Source organism: Lagenorhynchus albirostris, chromosome 4 (genome assembly GCF_949774975.1).
Source record: "Lagenorhynchus albirostris chromosome 4, mLagAlb1.1, whole genome shotgun sequence".
Classification (NCBI taxonomy): Eukaryota; Metazoa; Chordata; class Mammalia; order Artiodactyla; family Delphinidae; genus Lagenorhynchus; species Lagenorhynchus albirostris.
Genome location: NC_083098.1, coordinates 96,956,955 through 96,977,464, shown reverse-complemented (window position 1 = coordinate 96,977,464; position 20,510 = coordinate 96,956,955). Strand labels below are relative to the sequence as shown.

At 40.6% G+C, this 20,510-nt stretch overlaps 1 protein-coding gene and 1 long non-coding RNA gene across 3 annotated transcripts in view; both read right to left on the bottom strand.

The window, feature by feature from the left end:
• Positions 1-1,484: 1,484 nt before the first annotated feature.
• LOC132519920 (uncharacterized) lies at positions 1,485-4,072 on the bottom strand. Of its 2 annotated transcripts, XR_009540371.1 has the most exons (4): positions 3,022-4,072; positions 2,781-2,930; positions 2,360-2,483; positions 1,485-1,755 (listed from the first exon to the last, which is right to left on the bottom strand). It is a non-coding gene; the product is annotated as an uncharacterized LOC132519920 (long non-coding RNA). The 2 variants fall into 2 exon arrangements; XR_009540372.1 differs by lacking the exon at positions 2,360-2,483 and having other exon boundaries at positions 3,022-4,071.
• Positions 4,073-14,993: 10,921 nt separating this feature from the next.
• The window catches only part of SEPSECS (Sep (O-phosphoserine) tRNA:Sec (selenocysteine) tRNA synthase), a 35,676-nt gene continuing 30,159 nt past the window's right edge, over positions 14,994-20,510 (bottom strand). Inside the window, exons 9-11 of the mRNA XM_060147336.1 lie at positions 20,270-20,363; positions 16,966-17,056; positions 14,994-15,572 (exon numbers count right to left, since the gene is read on the bottom strand). Of these exons, the coding sequence (XP_060003319.1) occupies positions 15,269-15,572; positions 16,966-17,056; positions 20,270-20,363 (489 nt within the window). The 3' untranslated portion in view covers positions 14,994-15,268. The remainder of the gene's footprint in view (positions 15,573-16,965; positions 17,057-20,269; positions 20,364-20,510) is intronic.

Genomic DNA, 20,510 nt, shown 5'->3' with positions numbered 1-20,510 from the left:
GCTCCATCCTGACCCCACCCCAGTCCGGGTGAGTTGTTCTTTATCCTTCCCCTGTCCTCACTTCCGGACTGAAGCAGGACCCCGCCCACGTGGTATCTGTACCATTGTATCTGTACCATCAACTGCGGGCTTGGCCCACAATGCATTTCTGTCAGGTGGATGGATGGGCACCTGTGTGCACAGAGAGCCAAACAGCTAAGAAGACACAAAGGTAGGGAGGCAAGGAAAAGAAGAAACAGAGTACCCTTAAAAGCAGGATTTTTTTAAGGGGGGAGAGAGGAGGGAGGAGGACAGAGATAGGAGAGAAGGATGAGAAGGGTGTTCTCATTTTTCTCAGGCGGCTCCACAGTTTCTTACCTGAAACTCCTGCAACCAGAGGTTTTCCATATTTGGGATTCTGGGAGGTCTTAAGAAAGGTACGATGGGGCATAGTCGTATTGGGGCAGCATCCTGTACACAAACACACTGACATTTCTGCAGCAAAAATAGATGACTAGTCACACAAAGTGGGATAAAGGAAGAGTAAGAAGAGCCCCACATAGTTCAAGTCAGATTTTTTTCAGCTTTAGGTTTTCCAAGGTTTTGGGGTTGAGGGTAATGTTAATGGAGTGTGGCTCTGTGACGGAGCAAAGCCAAGCTGAGACGCAAATCTCTGCTCACCAGTCTCATTTCTAGGAAGGGAAGTATTCAGACAGAGAGCCTTTCCCCAGCCGTTGTGTTCTAAGGTCAGAGCCAGGGTGAGTTTGGGGTGCGGGTTCCCAAGAACTGTTGGGGACAAACCATTTGTTCAACATATGAAAAGATGTTGCTTTGTTCTCAAAGCCAGTTGGAGAATGAGAGGCAGGGAGAGAAGTCTTCTCATTGAAACTCAAATCCTTCCTTTAGTTCCAGACTCCTTTCCACCTTTTCCCCACTAATAAGCCACATTTTCCTTTGTTCTCCTTTTCTGGGAATAGTTCTACAGGCATCTCCCCAGCTGCCCAGAGCCCTGCTGTCCCAAGCTGCAGATGGTCTGGGCAGTGTCTGGGTGGAACCAGATCTGTGGGGCCTCCAGGGCAACACCTGGGACCTGCTGAGCAAGGAGAATTCTCCCCTCCTGTAGGACGTGTCCTTGACCAGGCCAAGCTTACTCCTGAATAACTCAAGGCAGCTGCAGAGCTATATCCACTGTCACTTAAGGATCTCAAGCTCGCCCAAGCCTGATTTTCCCTCTGTCTCATCAACGTGTGAGGGTTAGAATAAGGCAGAGGAAGAAAAATAAGACTCAAAACTGGGCAGGTTTGACTTTCCGTCCTGTCCTTGCTGCTTGCTTTGTGACCTTAGGCATGTGACTTACTTCTTTCTGAATATCGGTAACCCCCTCTGTAGAAGGGGGATAATGATGGTCTCTTGCAGGGTTGCAGTGAAGATTAAGCCAGATAACATATGATAATATATTTTTATAATATATGATAATATATATAATACATATATAATGTGTAATATATGATATAATATATGATAATATATATTCATTCCTATGTTTGCTATTCCATGAACCATCTAGTAACACTTCTTGGGGCCAGTGGCTCACTGTCTCCGAGGTGATATGAGGGGGTGGAGGTGATGGGGTGGGAGGACTTGGAAGAGTTTTGGAGCAGGATCTCAAGCTTCTCCTGCCCTGGTCCATATTCCCCAAACCTCAGGCAATTCCACAGCTTTGGGGACTCTCCAGGGACTTATCTTGGAAGGTTGTCCTGGATTTGAGGCTGATTCCTGCAAGACAGTTTGATTTCAAAACCACCACTTCCAAGATGTCAATGATTCAAAACAGTCCATTGATGCTCCCACCAGCTCGTCTATAAATGGTCTTGCTTATCTGGCCCTGCCCTGGTACAGACACTCCCCTGCGCCTGGGCACATCTAAATTGGACACAGCCCCTGTTATTCCCAAGTCAGGTGGTGCAATGGTTGGCAGTTCACAGGGCCCTCAGGAGAATGAGGGGAATCCAGCCAGCACTGATCACTGGAACTGATGCCTGGGGCAGCACAGAGGCCTCCTCAGCATCCCAGATTCCAGAACCTAGCCATGTTAGGTTAGGTCTGGAAAGACTGACTGCACACAGTCCCAATTGTCTGTGCTGTGCTCTTGGCTCCTGGTGTCTCTCTGTGGAGTCTTCATGGCCCAAGATGGCTGCTTGAGTTCCAGTCATCACATCTGTGCTCTCCTTTCTTCCCAGGGGCTTCCCCAACCAGAGTGGCCATTACTGAGTGCATGCCTTACTGATATGTGGGGTGATTTTAAACATGTCCACAGATTCTATGACACTCCCATATAGAAAGGTAGAGGTCTAAATTTGGGCCAGTATTTGTGACTCACCTGCAACCAATAATATGCAATGGAAGAGAGACAGCGTGACTCAGGTCAGAAAGGTCATGCAGCTTCCAGATGGTACTCTAAGGATGCTGGTTCTTAAGAAGTCTCACACCCCAGGACCACCATGCTGAAAACAGTATTGATATAAAGACCATTGGACGGGAATAAGAGGGCCCAATGCCAGCTGAGTGGCTTTCTCTCTTTAGCCTCTCAGCAGGCAGCAGGGCCCACTGTTAAATGGTGTCGGCTCTGGAGGCTAAGTGCTGGGATTCACATGCTGCTTCGTCCACTCACTGGCTGTGTGTCCTTACACAGGCCACTGTACAATGGGAATACTAATAGTCCCTACTTCATAGAATTGGCATGAAAATTAATTTGGCTAATACATGTGACAGGCTTAGAATCATGTTTCACTCAATATTACCTTGCTTTCTGTACTTCACAGCACTGATTATTTCCTGGAATTATTGCGTTTCATCATTTGTGGTTCTCTCTCCACTAGAACGGGAGTATACAGGGCAGGTTACCATATGTACCATCCTCACTGCTGTGTCACCATCACCTGAAAGAGTATCTGGCACACAGCAGGGTCTTGTATCAGTTTAGCTGCATGTAACAAAGGAACTCATGATAATAAGAGTTTTAAAAGGTAGAAGTTTATCTACCTCTCATGAAAAATGTCTGCAGGTGTGCAACGTAGGGAAAGTTTCGTGGCACTGTCATCATCAGAGGCTCAAACTCCTTCTACTTAGCTACTTCACTAGGCTTGGTGTGTCTACTTCATGGTCAAAGACGGTTGCTTGAGCTCCAGCTATCACGTCTGAATTCTGCATTCAGAACAAGAAAGCACAGACATGTGTATTACTCCTTCCTTAAGGAAACTTTCCAGCAGTCCCACACAATAACTCAGCTTACATTTCATTGGCCTGACCTTACTAGGTGGCTACACTGAACTCCAAGGCAAGCTGGGAAATTTAATCCATTGGAAAGGTGCCGTTATTCCCAGTTAAAGTCAGGGTTCTAGAGGAGAGGTGGGAATACTGAGAAGAAACTAGCAGGGCTCAGTAAGTCTCAGACAGATAAACGGTCCAGAAAGGGCCTCTGCCCCTTCTGACTGTGCCATGGGGAGTCCCACTGAACTGAAACGCCAGTTGACCTGTAATTTTTGCCAGCGCTGCCTATATAAGACTGACTGAGTGGGAGTGGGAAGGCGGGAGGCTGGCTCTGGAGAGATGGATGGGCCAGGCAAAAGCAGCTCCTCTTCAGTCTGCAGCACCACCCGCCTTCCCCTAATCAGGCCCCAAATCACTGCCAGTGCAGCCCCTGGGCTAGAAGGCATGACTGGCCGGCAATGAAGCTGTCTGAAGGGACAGCCAAGGACAGGGCTGACCTTCCTCATTTGTACCTCCCAGGACTTCATCTGCTTGGTTACCAATGGTCCTCACCATCCACCACTGCAGGATGCAGAAGGTCACCTTGCAGCATGGTCAGTGCACATGTCAGGAGTCCTCTGGGTGCGGGCCGAGATTCCCACTGACGAGCAGGAAACCTCAGGCCCAAGAGGACAGACACTCTACTCGGCCTCTTGGGTCTCGAGAGCCCTGCTCTCGCCTCCAGACCTATCCTTCCTGCCTCAAGGGTGTAGCATCATCTGAGAAGGTCTGTCTATGGAGGCTTCCAGAAGCAGGTGCCAAGTCACAAGCTTCTGCTTCTGAAGAGGGAGAGCAGAGAGCCAGATCTGGGCAAATCTAGGCCAGGTTGGCACATGCTGAGCGGACAGACTCGGCATTTTTTCCTGGATTCAGCTCCTCAGCTGCTTTCTGTGCTCACAGGCGTCTTCTTCCTGCTGCCCTCCCAGCCTCCCGTGGTGATGCCGGGGCCCCGCAGAACCATGACCCCAGTCCTGGGGCTGAATCCTCTAGGTGCCTGGAGCAAAGGGTTGCCAAAGATCTCAGTTTCTTTAATGCTCAGGAATAAAAGGTGCATATTCAGCTAATAGGCAATTCCCTCCCCACCTCACCACCACCATCAGCATCAACATCGGTCTCTTCAGAACTTGAGCTTGGAGGGGAGCGCCAGTGAGACACAGAACGTGAAGTCCACCTGCCCTGGAGGAGTGCTGACCCCGGGCTAAGCACCGCGCTATGCCCTTGACACCTATTATCCTGTTTCATCTTCTCCTCCATCCTATGAGGTAGAGACCATGGTTATTATCCCTATTTTACAGATGAAGAAACTAAGGCCGGAAAGCAGAAGCTCCTTATCCTGATTTTGTCAGCAGGCCAAACATGCAGCCTGTTTTCATTTCGTTTGGGTCTTTCTTGTCACCACGAGTTATTATTTTTTAAAGGTTTATCTTTGGCTTAAAAAAAAAAAGTATTTCTGTCCTGTGGACATATCTGGATTTCCCTTTAATACACAAATTTTCATTAGGACCAGGTGTGGAAAAGGCTGAGGTTGTTTGAGAGAGAGTAGAATCCCCTATCAGTATATTTTGGGAGGACAAATGGTTCCCTAGAATGTAGCATCATCAAATTATGACACCTCCCATCCACTGAGGGCTAACTGTATAAGTGATTTGCTAAACACTTTACAATTATTGCATTTCATCCTCTAGTCCCTGCAGGTGGAAATCATTATGACTCTTCCAATCCTGTCATTGAGAGCTCTGAGGCTTACCTAGGTAATCTGCCCGAAATTACATGCTTAATAAATGGCAGAACCAGCTCTAAAAGAGGGTCAGCCCACCGTGGCCCATGAGCAAAACCGAACCAGCCTCCTATTTTTGTGTGGCCCATGAGCTAAGAATAATTTTCACACTTTTAATGATTGAAAAAAAAATCAAAAGGCGAATATTTCACAACTCTTAAAATTATATGAAATTCAAATTTCAGTGTCCATAAATAAAGTGTTAATGGAACACAGCCATGCCCATTCATTTACATATTGTCTGCCGCAGATTTTGAGTAGTTGCAACAGAGGCCGTGTGGCTCACGAAGCCTAAAATATTTACTACCTGGCTCTTTACAGGACAAGTTTGCCTATCCCTCTTCCAAAGCACAGGATCTTAATCCTTGTTCCAACGTTTCCAAGAAAGCTCCAAGGCCAGCATCAGAGCCCTGAGTGCCAGGGTTTCTAGACCCTCCTACCCCTTGGAATGAGGCCAGACAAGCCATCTAAATCACCAAACCTCTCTGGGGCTTAAATGCAAGATACACATCATCATTACGCCCTGCCCAGCTCCAGAGACTGACAGCAGATGAAACGAAATAGTGTACGTGAAAGCATTTTGTAATCCGGAAAGCACTCTATAGAAATGGGAAGGATTACTAAATTATTTGATGGGAAGAAAGGAGGTTGGCATGAGGAAAATAAGCCAGTTTGGGGGAGGGGGAGCTCTGCTTTGCTTTTGCATGATTCGTTAATGAAACAGACCAAACCTGCTAGAAATGGCCTTTGGTGTAAACCCTGTGCCCCTCGCTCATCTAGCAGTTTCTTTGGCCCTGCAGAGAGGAATCGTCCCTCCTATTTGGCCAGTGTCTCTGCCCCAGAGAAGTGGCTTACCTAGCCTTCCCGAGTTTGACCTACTTCCCAAGGAGTGGGCTTCCTCCCCGGGGATCTCAAGGTGCTAGGAAGACTTCCCTATCCCCACATCCGCCCTGTTCTTTCTGTTCACTGATTTGCAAAAGATCACAGAGATTCATTTCTATCTTTATTCCGAACTCTTTAAAACACTTGTTTAAATATTTCTGGAATAGGCTGCCGTTGAACCCTACTGTTTTTTTCTGTAGTGTGAACAAGTCAGTTGATCACTGGACCAACAGATATTTACTAAGGTCCTCCAACGTGCCGAGGGAGGAAAATATAGTACGTAGATCGATGACCCCCAGGAAGGAGGCAATTTGAGGGACCAGCAGGGGAAGCTAGGAGGGTGAAATTAAAGCTGGTACCATCACCACAGTACTGAACCAACTCCATTTTCCAAAGTGTCTAAGCAAGTGAAAGGTGGAGAGGAAGGTACAGCGAGAGTTCCTGAGGTAGAGAACAGTTTTGTCTAATAGAGAAGATTAAAGGTGTGAGGCACGTCTCGAGTAGGAAGGGCTATTTGGAGCTGCCGCCTGGTAGATCAGGGGTGGGGTCCACTGCTGCAATGAACCCCCTCAGCCACTTACAGGAAACCTGCTGTCCTCGGGGCTCTCAACACAAAAGCCAATCTGGAACCGGACGGCAGCCCTGCTCGCCTATACCCCGACCCGCCCAAGAGTCCCTGCTGGCACCGAGGATGCCTGATGCTCAGCCGATCTTTTCAAAGTAAGAGGCAAACAAAACTGTGTGCAGAATTGGATGTTTATTTCCACCATCTGCGTGGCAATACAAGTTCAAGTTATAATGGCATCCGCTCTCCATCGTATTAGGGAACCATTTAAACATCCACAGCCATTTACTGATTATAAACACACCCTAAAAAAAAAAGCGGCAAGTGGCATGTGGCCCCGCACCTGCTGCCTTTGTGTGTCAGTCAATTTCATGCCTAGGAAGCACTGGGCTCCATGGGAATGGCTATACAAGCAGTTTGGTTGGTTGTGGATTTTCTTTTTGTTTCCTGGGGAACAGCATAAACCAAGTTGGCCCCAAAATGCACTTGCTGCAAATAGATGGGAATAAATGGAAAATAGACAATGATCATAAATGCAAACAAAAATGCTGAATTTCCTAAGGTTAAAGTGTCCATTTGCTTATAATTAGTAGATTAAAACTAATGAGTATTTTTACTGGCTTTCAAGAAAACTTAGCAGGGGTCACTGTGCAAAAGGCTCCTATCTCCCACCTGCCACCACCTCCACCCCAGAAGGTTTGAGTCACCAGGTGATGACAAATAGGGCATAAATTGAACATGGTGAGAGCAGGCATGGGAAATGGAAGGCACAAAGAGAAACTGATGCATTTCACAAGGGAAAAAAAAGAAAGTTTACCCAAAAGCTGTGACAATGTTTTCTAGATCAACTTTTTATCTTGCAAAGGGTTTCTTCACCTCCTTCAGACCTGCCCCTGCCCTGTCATAGGCCAGTAGGTGGCTCCTGCCTCAGTTCTGACCTTAATTAGCTGTGTGACTTTGGGTAGTCAGCCATTCTCAGAACCTGTGTTCTTACTGGGGAAAGCTTAAAAGGGGGAATTTCATTTCCAGGTTAACTTCTTCAAGGAGAGGTTTTGCTTTTGTTTTTTGTTCTGTTCTCTTTTTGTTTTTGTTTTTGGACAGCTTTCTAGCTAAAAGTACTTTCTGCCTTTATGGTGTAAAGGACCAATTTACTGCCTATGAACACATTTTTTGGAGGGGGGAATGTGGAAAAAACACTCTCTCAAAGCGTTTTTATCTGGTCAAAAGCCCCAAGTACTTCCTAAAAGTTCCTGTCTCTCTAAAGTGGTCCATGAGATACATCAGACATTCTTCTCATTGAGCATCACACTCAGCTCCTCTGATCCATCCCAGAGGGGGGCCCTGTCTGCCTCCCTTCTCCTCTGAAAACTGGTTTTGAGATGGCACTCAACCTTCCACTGCTCATTAAACCTGGCTGGCTGGAGCCCAACACAATGACTCAACTAGCCTTCTACACATTTATTTAGAATAAGGGTTCCCTCTATATATCTAGAATGATTACCCCCACTGCCTTATAGGCTTAATCTAATTTGGGGTTCTAACTCACAGCCTTATGTAAAGGAAGTTAGCATTGAAATTGAATTGTTATACACGACTATGGACTGAAGTCCATTTCTTATGATAACCAGTGAAACCTGGAGCAGGTCAAATGGGAATTTCTCCAGCATCCTGGAAGATCTTTAGGAGCCCATCTGGAGTACATCCTTCATAAATCCAGTATTATTAATCCATGGGAAAGTCGTTGGAAAAACACCATCTCAAGCCTTCTTCTCTCTGCACTTGTCTAATTTTCTCTGGTTCCTCAAGCCATCTGTTTCTCACCTCTTCTCCCTTTTCCACTAAAATCTACCCTTAGGGGATCTTATTTGGATCATGACTCAAATGTAAAAAAAAAAAAAAACAGTAATTAGAGAAATGAACAATGATAGCACATTTGATGATATCAAGATATTATGTTAATTTGGGGGGGTGATAATAGTATTATGACTTTTTAAAAAATGAGTCCTTTACTTAGGAGATCCATGTTGAAATGTGAGCTACACCTTGAAATGCCTGAGATTTGCTTTCAAATAAGAGGGTGGTAGAGGAGACACGAAATTGGACTTGACAAGTGCCAAAGATGAGTGATGAATACTGGGCCTCATTATATGGTTTGCTCTACTTTTGTATATGTTTGAAATTTTCTATAATAAGTTTTCTTTAATAACCCACTCTTAGGGAAACATCTGATAAACTCATACAAACTAAGATGTCACTAACTGATAAGGATAAACAGCAGTTATCTATTTCCTGATGTATCTACACTTTAACAGGAGAAAGAAAGACTTAAGACAAAGAAATGAATCCAACAGTGGCAAATAAGACGGGAGCATAAGGGGAGAGAAGGGAGGGAAGGGGCCACAAGGAAAACAGCCGCTCGAACCAAGAACTCTGAATACAGTTCCAGTCTCAATTTTCTTTTTTTCCATCTGACCTAACAGGATTTAATCAAGATCAGGCCAATAAACACAGCTACAGTTTTTTAAATTGAAGTATAGTTGATTTACAATGTTGTGTTACTTTCAGGTATACAACAAAGTGATTCAGTTTTATATAATATATTCTTTTTCAGATTCTTCTTCAGTTTACAAAGATGTAAACTTGGGAGCCACGATCAGTCATTCTACTATAAAGTCACTTAAGAATAGGGCTAAATATAATAAACTGCTATGCTTGCAGGTCTGCTGACTATACCAAAAACTTTGGTCAGATAATACAATTGATGTGGAAGTCACAATGAATGAACTTTCTCTGTACATTTTTGCTGGGTTGTGATCTGAAATTTCAGGTACATAAAACAGTTAATGCACTTTAAATATGTTTCTTAAAAAGAATACTCAGGGGGCTTACCTGGTGGTGCAGTGGTTGAGAGTCCGCCTGCCGACGCAGGGGATATGGGTTCGTGCCCCGGTCCGGGAAGATCCCATACGCCGCGGAGCGGCTGGGCCCGTGAGCCATGGCCGCTGAGCCTGTGCGTCCGGAGCCTGTGCTCCGCAACGGGAGAGGCCACAGCAGTGAGAGGCCTGCGTACCGCGAAAACAAACAAACAAACAAAAAACAACTCAGGTGTAAACACAAAACAAAAAGAAACTCATAAAAATGAAAGTAGAAAAATTCTGGAAAAAAAAAAAAGATCGTCATCTAAAATCAAGTACATACTTTTTAATTTCCACTGGAGATGAGCAAAATTCATTGATGACTCCCTCTCAAAAAACATTCTAATAAACTAATGAAGAAATTTTAATTTTTGAAATTTAATTTAAATCTAGTACAAATTGGTACATTATAGCTTTATGCAGACCACCATAGCAGTTATTAATGGCAAGTGCTATGTTTTAGGCACTGAGTTAATCACTTTACTTGTTATCTCATTTAACTCTCAATCCTATAGGATTGTACCCATTTCACATATGATGAGACTGAGGTTCAGAGAGGTTAAATATGTGAACTCACATGGTCAGTAAGTACCAGTGCAGAGATCTAATTCCAAATCAAATAAGAACTACATGTAAAATTCAGATAGTACAATTTAAAAATGAAATTTGCTGAAGAAGGAAGTGACACTATTTTATTTTTAATTAAGGTGTTTCCTTTAGAAAAGATTCAATACTTCTAAGCCTCCAACTTTCTATAGTCAATAGATCCTTTGGGAAATGGTTGCTGGTTTTTTTTCTTTTTTAAATAATCTAGCCTCCACCCCCGTGACTCATGATTCTCATTATAAAGTATGCCTTTTCTTGCTGATTTCTGGGCAAGTCGATACTGTTGACTGAATCAAAAAATGGGCAAGTAATTTAATGTTAGTTATCTGTACTTTCAAATTGTATCTGGAGCAGTGATTATTTCATGTAATAAATTATACAATTTAGTTTTATTTATACATAGTCTACACCAAAAGTATTTTTGGAAACATCTTTTTCTTTTAGTGTAACATACAGGTTAGCAGGCTGACACCAGCTTCAATTCTAACAGCTAAAATCCCCCACAATTAAACATTTATATGTATAAATATGAAGAACATAGCCTTTCCTCACATTTCTCTAAAAGTTCAAGTTGATACCACTTGATAAAAACAAGACCATATAAACATTTCCAGATTTTGCTTAAGGTCTTAGATTGAACTGTAGAACATTAGGTGGAAAATTATAACGATATATTCATTAGCATTGAACTCATCATCTTACATGTGTATGTTACCATAATGGCCAACAAAGAGCATGCAAGTAAAAAGGAAGGCATAAAAGGAAGCAGTGGGTAAGTCTTAGACCTGTACACTGAGTAGCCACAAGAGACAAATAATCAACACAATTTGACAGACAAGGAAAAAAACTGTTCACTGGATTTCTTGATGTTATACGTTAACAGCATATTCAATTGTTTTTATCAGATTATTCAGAAGGTATCAAACTTCTGAAATGATCAAACTTCTGTGTACACAAATTCAGTTACAAAATAAGGTCAGCCTCCTGAATGCAAAACATAACAAAACCATTTAAGGGCTTGGCAGAAATTAGTACATCTTAGACAGTGGGAAAGAAAACCCAACTTTCATATGCACCAAATGTGGATGTATTCAAAAAAATTTCTCTGAGTGTATTATCAATGAGACTCATCAGGGTTTGTCATTGTCGTCAATTGTTGGCTATTTTCCTCTATGAAAGAACACAAGAATTTAACTCATGATGAGCTACTAATTCAATATTAAAGTAACATTGCTGGTTAAAAAAAATTATCTTTGTTTTAGTTTTAATTTTCCTAAAACGTTATCATAGCCATATAGTCTAAAAATAAAAGCACATCCCATAGCTCAGACCTCAATTACAGTTCTTATTATAGTGGTTAGAGAAACAGAACCACAAGAGAGGTATGTGCTATGGCAAAATATTAGAAAAAACTTAAAAGTTATCATTCTGCATATCAAGTGCCTATTGGCTGAACATAACTGTATTCAACAGTTCATATTCGGACACCTTGTCAACTAATGCAAAAAGCTAAATAAAAAGATTTATAGTTGAACACAGAGTTCCTAAGGCTAGTATCACACAGAGGGAGAATTTGTCAGCAGAGAACTTAGGAGCCAAATTGAGAATTGGATTTAAAATACCTTTCCCTGCTGTGTGTATAATTAGTAATACGTTCGGTGACCTAAAGAATATTTCATGTTATTCAATTTTCTTTTCGGGGCAGACTACCACAGCCCAATGACTTTAAAAACCAAACTCCAAAATTCTACCTGATAGTCTTAATAAGGGCAGTCGGATCATAAAGACAGAAAAGGACATCTTAGTCACTGACTGGAAAAGATGTCATCCGTTGCCCCTCTGCCCCAGTACGAGAATAACTGAGGCCAATTATGAGGATTACCAATCATTACTAGCAGGCTAAAATAAATAACTGTATGCTTTTTTATACTTATATGTGGAGATGAGAGACAGCAAGTCAAAGGACACTGGGGTGGTGGCAAAGGAAAGCCTCAATATGCAGAACCTACAACATCCCTTCAAAAATTCTTGTGACTTCTCCGACCTCAAGGTCAAATTGAAACCAGCAGGAATAGAGCTGGAATTCCAAAACCTCTGAAAAGAAAGGACTAATAATAAAAACTGCAGCTGATTTTTATGCACCAGGAATGAAATGTTATAACATATCTATCACTCACATGTGGGTTCATGTAATTTATCTTCAATTAGAATTATTATCTATTCAGCAGCTGAAGCCCAAGAACTGCTGATACACTGCAGATGAGAAAACATTTGCTGGTCTCTCGGCTCTGGCCTTTTTTAAACTAAATGATGATCCCACAATATAGATCACTCGTTCTAGAAAACAATCTTGGCTTACGTGGACGGTATGCTGCACTGCCAGCATCTACATCTGCAACCTCACTTCATTCCTTTTCACAGATTTGAGAGGGTCTATAGCAACTCTTCAGCTTTATTAGTTCTACAATTCAGTCTCAAATTCACATTAAAAAAGTATACAATTTTTTAATCCAGGATTTACCCCTTTGAAAGAAGTTATTATAGCTATTTAAAGAACCCAGACACTTCAAATATCTGAACCCCAAAGATACAATAATTTTAAAGTAATCTTTACAATATTTGTAATTAAGTACTTTATCTCAACACAGTTGACTTCCAAGGTTGTCAAGCCAGTGTCCAAAATATTCTAACTTACCCGTGGGAGTGGCAGCTGTCTGAGCTCACATTTAACATAGTTTACAATGCCAAAACAATAGAGAAAAACACCATTCAGAAAGCTACGTGGCATTCTCTACTGTAGTGTTTTCAAAAGTTCGTTCAATGGGATGTCGGTCAGTATTTAATTAAAAAAAGGGTTCCATCTTTAGATAAGGATACATTCAAACTGGAATAGAAGGAATTCTTAGAAACTTTAATATGCCAATAGGCAGGTTTGCAAAGTCCCCAACTTATTTGTCCGTGGAACCTTTTATACCCATGAGCATCTCTTAGGAATAAATGCTCCACAGAGCAAGTCTTGAGAAATACAGCTTTGACACTTTGGTGCATTCAGAGGCTTCACTAACTCCTTAGGCTATGAGACATCAGTCTATTTCTTAAAATTAACAACAAACGTAATAGTTATAGCCAGTACATCTGGAATTTCAAACTCAGAAAGTAAGCATATGGGCAATGAAAAGGGAATACACCTGTTCTTCATACTCCATCATTTTCACCTCTCCAGCAAAAATATGTTCAGAATCCCCATGTTAACCACTCTTAATGACAGCTGTGCAAAACACCTGAACAAACCAACCAAATATACAGACTCCTTGAAGCAAAACAAAGGAATAAAGTTTTCACTTTCCCAAATGGAAAAATGCACACATGCCATATTAACAATTTGTAATTACATATTTAGAAATGGTAACCTCGGTTTTCACTTAAGAATCTATATGCTGTGGAAGCAACCTAAGTGTCCACTGACAGATGAATGGATAAAGATGTGGCACATATATACAATGGAATATTACTCAACCATAAAAAGAAACGAAATTGAACTATCTGTAGTGAGGTGGATGGACCTAGAGTCTGTCATACAGAGTGAAGTAAGTCCGAAAGAGAAAAACAAATACTGTATGCTAACACATATATATGGAATCTAAAAAAAAAAATGGTTCTGAAGAATCTAGGGTCAGGATAGGAATAAAGATGCAGATGTAGAGAATGGACTTGAGGACATGGGGAGGGGGAAGGGTAAGCTGGGACGAAGTGAGAGAGTAGCACTGACATATATATACTACCAAATGTAAAATAGATAGCTAGTGGGAAGCAGCCACATAGCAAGGGAGATCAGCTCGGTGCTTTGTGACCACCTAGAGGGGTGGGGTAGGGAGGGTGGGAGGGAGACACAAGAGCAAGGGGATATGGGGGTATATGTATATGTATAGCTGATTCACTTTGTGATACAGCAGAAACTAACACAACACTGTAAAGCAATTATACTCCAATAAAGATGTTAACAAAAAAAAATCTATATGCTGTTTAGTTGGTAATATTTATAGAGCTACCTTCTTTGAAGTACTACTGAATAATTCAAGTTGCTATGGAAAACTTCTCTTTACTGAGGAGTTCTTTTACTTTAGAGAAGTTTTTAACAACCTCAGCACTACTGACATTTTAGGCTGGATAAATCTTTGTTTTGAGAAGTTGTCTTGTCCATTGTAGGATGTTGAACAGCACCCCTGGCCTCCCCTCACTAGATATCAATAGCATCCTACTAGGTTTCACAATCAAAAAAGATCCCCAGGGGCTTCCCTGGTGGCGCAGTGGTTGAGAGTCCACCTGCCGATGCAGGGGACACGGGTTCGTGCCCCGGTCCGGGAGGATCCCACATGCCGCGGAGCGGCTGGGCCCGTGAGCCATGGCCGCTGAACCTGCGCGTCCGGAGCCTGTGCTCCACAACGGGAGAGGCCACAACAGTGAGAGGCCCGTGTACCGCAAAAAAAAAAAAAAAGATCCCCAGAGAATTCCCTGGTGGTCCAATGGTTAGGACTCCACGCTTTCACTGCTGAGGGCGAAGGTTCCATCCCTGGTCGAGGAACTAAGATCCCACAAGCCGTGTGGCATGGCCGAAAAAAAAAACGAAACAAAAAAACCCCAAAAATATCTCCAGCTGTTACTTAGATATAAGAAGCCAATCATCGCCAGTTGAGATCCATTTCTGTTGAGCAAAAATTAAAGCTTACACCTTGACCTTGACTCTGCTTTCCTGGGAAATGTCCATTTTACAGGCATTCTGTGACTTACACACATCAACAAACATCTACTAATTAGTAGCATTAGCGATCTTTCTAAATTCTGTGTGGTCAGAAACATAAGTAATTTGTGAATGACAGAGAATGGTCAGAAGAAAGCAGTCCACACATTTCAAAGAGAATTAGAGTAATGTGTAATTTTACTATCATTATATTAGTAAGAATTATCTGAATCATAATGTTTATTTGGCAAATATTTAACAATTAGAAAAACGCTAATTGTACATTATAACCTGTTAAGGATAATGATTGAGGCAGTCTAAGAACAACAAATGTAACAATCGTCAATGGCTAGCTCAGACCATGTTCTATTCCTTGACCAAATATTCTCCATGAAATTCTCAATTCAAAAATCTCAAGTCTTGTCTTTAAACTGCTAGCTTATACTGTAGCCTCATCACTTTTTTAAAATTATCACAAAGAAACCCTTCACATGTCATCAGGAAGAATCCTGGCATGTGCCAAGAAGTATATTATCTGGTTTTAAAGCCATTTCTTCTATAACCACATCTTCAGTTTTATCATAATTGTCAACTCCAGATACATCACTCTCTTTATTTTGTTCTTTTCTTACTGTCTTTAAACACTTGTCAAGTCTATTTATGAACAAGTCCACATCCTGTGTCTTCATACCGATGGCTGATGCGGCATTGAGGTAAGCACAAGGGTAATTATTTGTATGTGACATAAAGCCTCTGAAAGTGTAGCCACTCACAGTCTGCACAGACCCAAGAGGCACAACCCTGAAAGGGAAAAGATTTACCAATTTAGTATGTCTGGTGATGTTAACAGAGTATCACGCATAAACAAAAGAAAGCTGTGTTACTAAGCCTTACACCTACTTAGTAAGAAGTTTAATAACAGCCATAAATCGTAGCCTATGAAAACAGACTGCAGCCTTAAAATAAAATTATACAGTGCACTTCACACAGGAAGTACTACCTGATGCTTATCATTTACTTATCTTCTATTAAAGAGCTACAAGCTCTAGGAATCAAAAACACCTTTACATCTTCAAAAAGGTAAAAAGAAAGTTATTTCTGTTTTTGTATCAAATACCAGAATCTGATTTCACATATACACACTTTAATGGAATATTTAAGTTTGTAAATCAAACCACTTTGATTAACTGCCGTGTATCGCCTCAAGTAATCAATAGACTAGAATTACATCTATCTGATCACATTATGCAATGGAGGGTTTTAAAGCCAGGATCCAGCAGAAATTACATAACTGCTTACAGTGGGTTGATGGTCAGCAATCATTAAATTCAGCAATGGTACATGCATTTTTAAAGCTTGATTTCACTGTCATACTTGATATAAGCAGATTTCTAACAGTACTCTTTGTTTTTTTAAGAACTCAATTAAGATCAACCTAAACATAAAGACAAATAGTGGCAACACTAAAAAGCAAGGCCAAGAAAACCATTTTAGAAGTGTCAAAACTATGCTGCGTATAGATATAGCTCATCAAGGTAAGAGGTGAATTAATCTAAGATGTTTTTCCTTTTAAAAAGTTGTTCTTTGATGTGAAATCTCTAACCTCTGGTAGTCAGAGAGAAATTCTTTAGCAGGAGCACGTAAAGAAGAGTACTTAGAGCAAGGTACTTTTCAAGTCATTTTTCTCTGACCTCATCAAACATAAAATGAAAAATGAAATTCATCTTAAGCTATGTACATATAAAAGCAAAAAGGAGATTTTTCAAAGGCAGTACTTAGACAAGAATTGCATAGCGTTTTCAGTTTGGGAAATGGACTTTTCCTTAAAAACATTTTCACTTAAACTTAGTAATGAAGACAACTTATTTCTAACACCATAATGTGACACCACTGAAGATAATCTAACAAAGGAAAATAAAGACAAAAATTTGTACAGAGGGGTAATGAACTTTGTTTTTATATGTCTATTAAAGCAAACAAGATTCGTATCTTTCCTGTGACTATTTCACGTTCCACAGGTGACTGACTGTGTGACAGCCTTGCAGATCCTCTACCTCATCATTCTTTTCCTCCACGATGAATTCTCAGGTGCAGTTCAGCACATACTTGGGGGACTTATTGTTAAAGAAAGGTGCTTTATTAGAGTTAATTTTGAAAAGTGAAATAAATCTAATCCTCTTTTAAACATACTTACCTGGCTCCAGAAACCTGTCTGGTAAAAAGCATGGAGCCAAGCCGAGTGACAGCTTTGTCACAGTGTTTATCTAGTGTTTTAAGCGTCATAGCTGAAAAAGAAAAAAGTATTCCAGTGAGCCTTGGCTCACCAGCACAAAACCACTTAAGAAACAAACAATCACAGAGACATCACTTTTTTTATTGTGCTAATAAACATGTAACATAAAATTTACCATCTTACCCAATTTTTAGGTATACAGTTCAGTGGTATTAAATACATTCAATCTCGTTACACAACGATCATCACCATCCATCCCCATAACTTTATCTTATAAAACTGACACTCTATACCTATTAAACAATAACTCCCCATTTTCCCCTCCCCCTGGCAACCAGCATTACACTTTCTGTCTATGATTTTGAGTACTCTAAGTACCTCATATCGGTGGAATCATACAGCATTTGTCTTTTTGTGACTGTCTTATTTCATGGAGATATCACTTTTTATTCATTGTCACATGGCACCATTTCACTTTAATGCATTTAATAAATTATAGTAAGGATTTGTTTCCATATCAGATAAAAATATGTTAACATAAACATGCTCAGAATCAGAAGAGAATTTCCATATCACCCTTCCAAAAAGTGAATTTTCCAATTAAATAAATGGAACAATGACACGGATAATATGACTTACTATACTAGATACTTTATAAATATAATCTCAACCATTTTTAACAACTTTGTATGTGAGGGATCATTATCTCTACTTATAGACAGGGAAAAGGAAGTTAGAGGCTAGTACATGGCAGAACTGGGATTCAAATCATACCGTATCACCTTCTATAATATCTACATAGATTATAAACCAACAAAGGACTGATTGGGGTGATTTTATTATCTATCAGTGGCCAAATGGTTTTCCAAGGAAGCCCATTCCTGAAAAAGGCTTCAATTACAAATTATTATTTCTTTACTTTCCTCAGATATACATGAAATATGAACCATATTATACTATATATATTCACAAATTAAAAGGGGTAATCATGAAGTTTAAAAGTTAATTAAATGCATAAAAGTCAACATTCTTTTTATCCTGTTTAGTAGTTCTTGTACTACATGACAAAATGAGATGATCATAAATACAGATTTCTCTAACACAGGCATACTCAAGAAAATAAATAATAACAGCATTAAAAATTATAAGAATATCTTTAATGTTATGGTGTTTTGTTAACTGGTAGAAATTTTTAAATATTTATATAGAGTCCTTATCAGTGACCAAGTTATTTTGGTGAGAAGCAAGAGTTAAAAGTATTATTTTCCATATATTCAGTATAACACTTAACATAGATTTGAATTCTTTCAGCGTATAGGTTTTATTTATTTATTTTTTATTTATTTGCGGTACGCGGGCCTCTCACTGTTGTGGGCTCTCCCGCTGCGGAGCATAGGCTCCAGATGCGCAGGCTCAGTGGCCATGGCTCACGGGCCTAGCCACTCCGCAACATGTAGGATCTTCCCAGACCAGGGCACGAACCCGTGTCCCCTGCATCGGCAGGCGGACTCTCAACCACTGCGGAACCAGGGAAGCCCTAGGTTTTATATTAGAAATACATTACAGCATATTGTCACCTTATCTTTGATAAAGGAGGCAGGAATGTACAGTGGAGAAAGGACAGCCTCTTCAATAAGTGGTGCTGGGAAAACTGGACAGGTACATGTAAAAGTATGAGATTAGATCACTCCCTAACCCCATACACAAAAATAAGCTCAAAATGGATTAAAGACCTAAATGTAAGGCCAGAAACTATCAAACTCTTAGAGGAAAACATAGGCAGAACACTCTATGACATAAATCACAGCAAGATCCTTTCTGACCCACCTCCTAGAGAAATGGAAATAAAAACAAAAGTAAACAAATGGGACCTAATGAAACTTCAAAGCTTTGGCACAGCAAAGGAAACCATAAAGAAGACCAAAAGACAACCCTCAGAATGGGAGAAAATATTTGCAAATGATGCAACTGACAAAGGATTGATCTCCAAAATTTACAAGCAGCTCATGCAGCTCAATAACAAAAAAACAAACAACCCAATCCAAAAATGGGCAGAAGACCTTGGAGCTCCAATGGCACAATCGGTTAGCGTGCGGTACTTATACAAAAATGGGCAGAAGACCTAAATAGACATTTCTCCAAAGAAGATATACAGACTGCCAACAAACCCATGAAAGAATGCTCAACATCATTAATCATTAGAGAAGTGCAAATCAAAACTACAATATCATCTCACACCAGTCAGAATGGCCATCATCAAAAAATCTAGAAGCAATAAATGCTGGAGAGAGTGTGGAGAAAAGGGAACACTCTCACACTGCTGGTGGGAATGTGAATTGGTACAGCCACTATGGAGAACAGTATGGAAGTTCCTTAAAAAACTACAAATAGAACTACAATATGACCCAGCAATCCCACTACTGGGCATATACCCTGAGAAAACCATAATTCAAAAAGAATCATGTACCAAAATGTTCATTGCAGCTCTATTTACAATAGCCTGGAGATGGAAACAACCTAAGTGTCCATCATCGGATGAATGGATAAAGAAGATGTGGCACATATATACAATGGAATATTATTCATCCATAAAAAGAAACGAAATTGAGCTATTTGTAATGAGGTGGATAGACCTAGAGTCTGTCATACAGAGTGAAGTAAGTCAGAAAGAGAAAGACAAATACCGTATGCTAACACATATATATGGAATTTAAGGGGAAAAAAACGTCATGAAGAACCTAGGGGTAAGACAGGAATAAAGACACAGACCTACTAGAGAATGGACTTGAGGATATGGGGAGGGGGAAGGGTGAGCTGTGACAAAGCGAGAGAGAGGCATGGACATATATACACTACCAAATGTAAGGTAGATAGCTAGTGAGAAGCAGCCGCATATCACAGGGAGATCAGCTTGGTGCTTTTGGACCACCTAGAGGGGTGGGATAGGGAGGGTGGGAGGGAGGGAGACGCAAGAGGGAAGAGATATGGGAACATATGTATATGTATAACTGATTCACTTTGCTATAAAGCAGAAACTAACACACCACTGTAAAGCAATTATACTCCAATAAAGATGTTAAAAAAAAAAGAAATACATTACAGCATTTATAAAGGCTGACTAAACTTTTAAAATTTACAAATTAGCACTGTAATGAAATTAGAAACATCACTGTAACCAGAAAGAATTCATACTCTTTCTAGAAACACCAGCTTCCCACTGGGGATGGTTCAGAAGTACAATTTTTTTTTTAAGAAAAAAAATTACCTAAAGATATGGGATTGTGAGGTGTATGCAACACTCTTTCATTGTAGGCTTCTGACAGCTTCTTTAGTTGGTTGGACAAATATGAAAACATTTCCTGCAACAACAAAATGTTACATTTAAAGAAAATCAAATAAATACTCACTGCAACTTGCTAGATTTAATAAAACAACCCTGATTGGTGTACAGTCTATGCTGTAAATTAACTCCTTCATATGCCCTAGGAGCAATTCTTTTCCTTTGC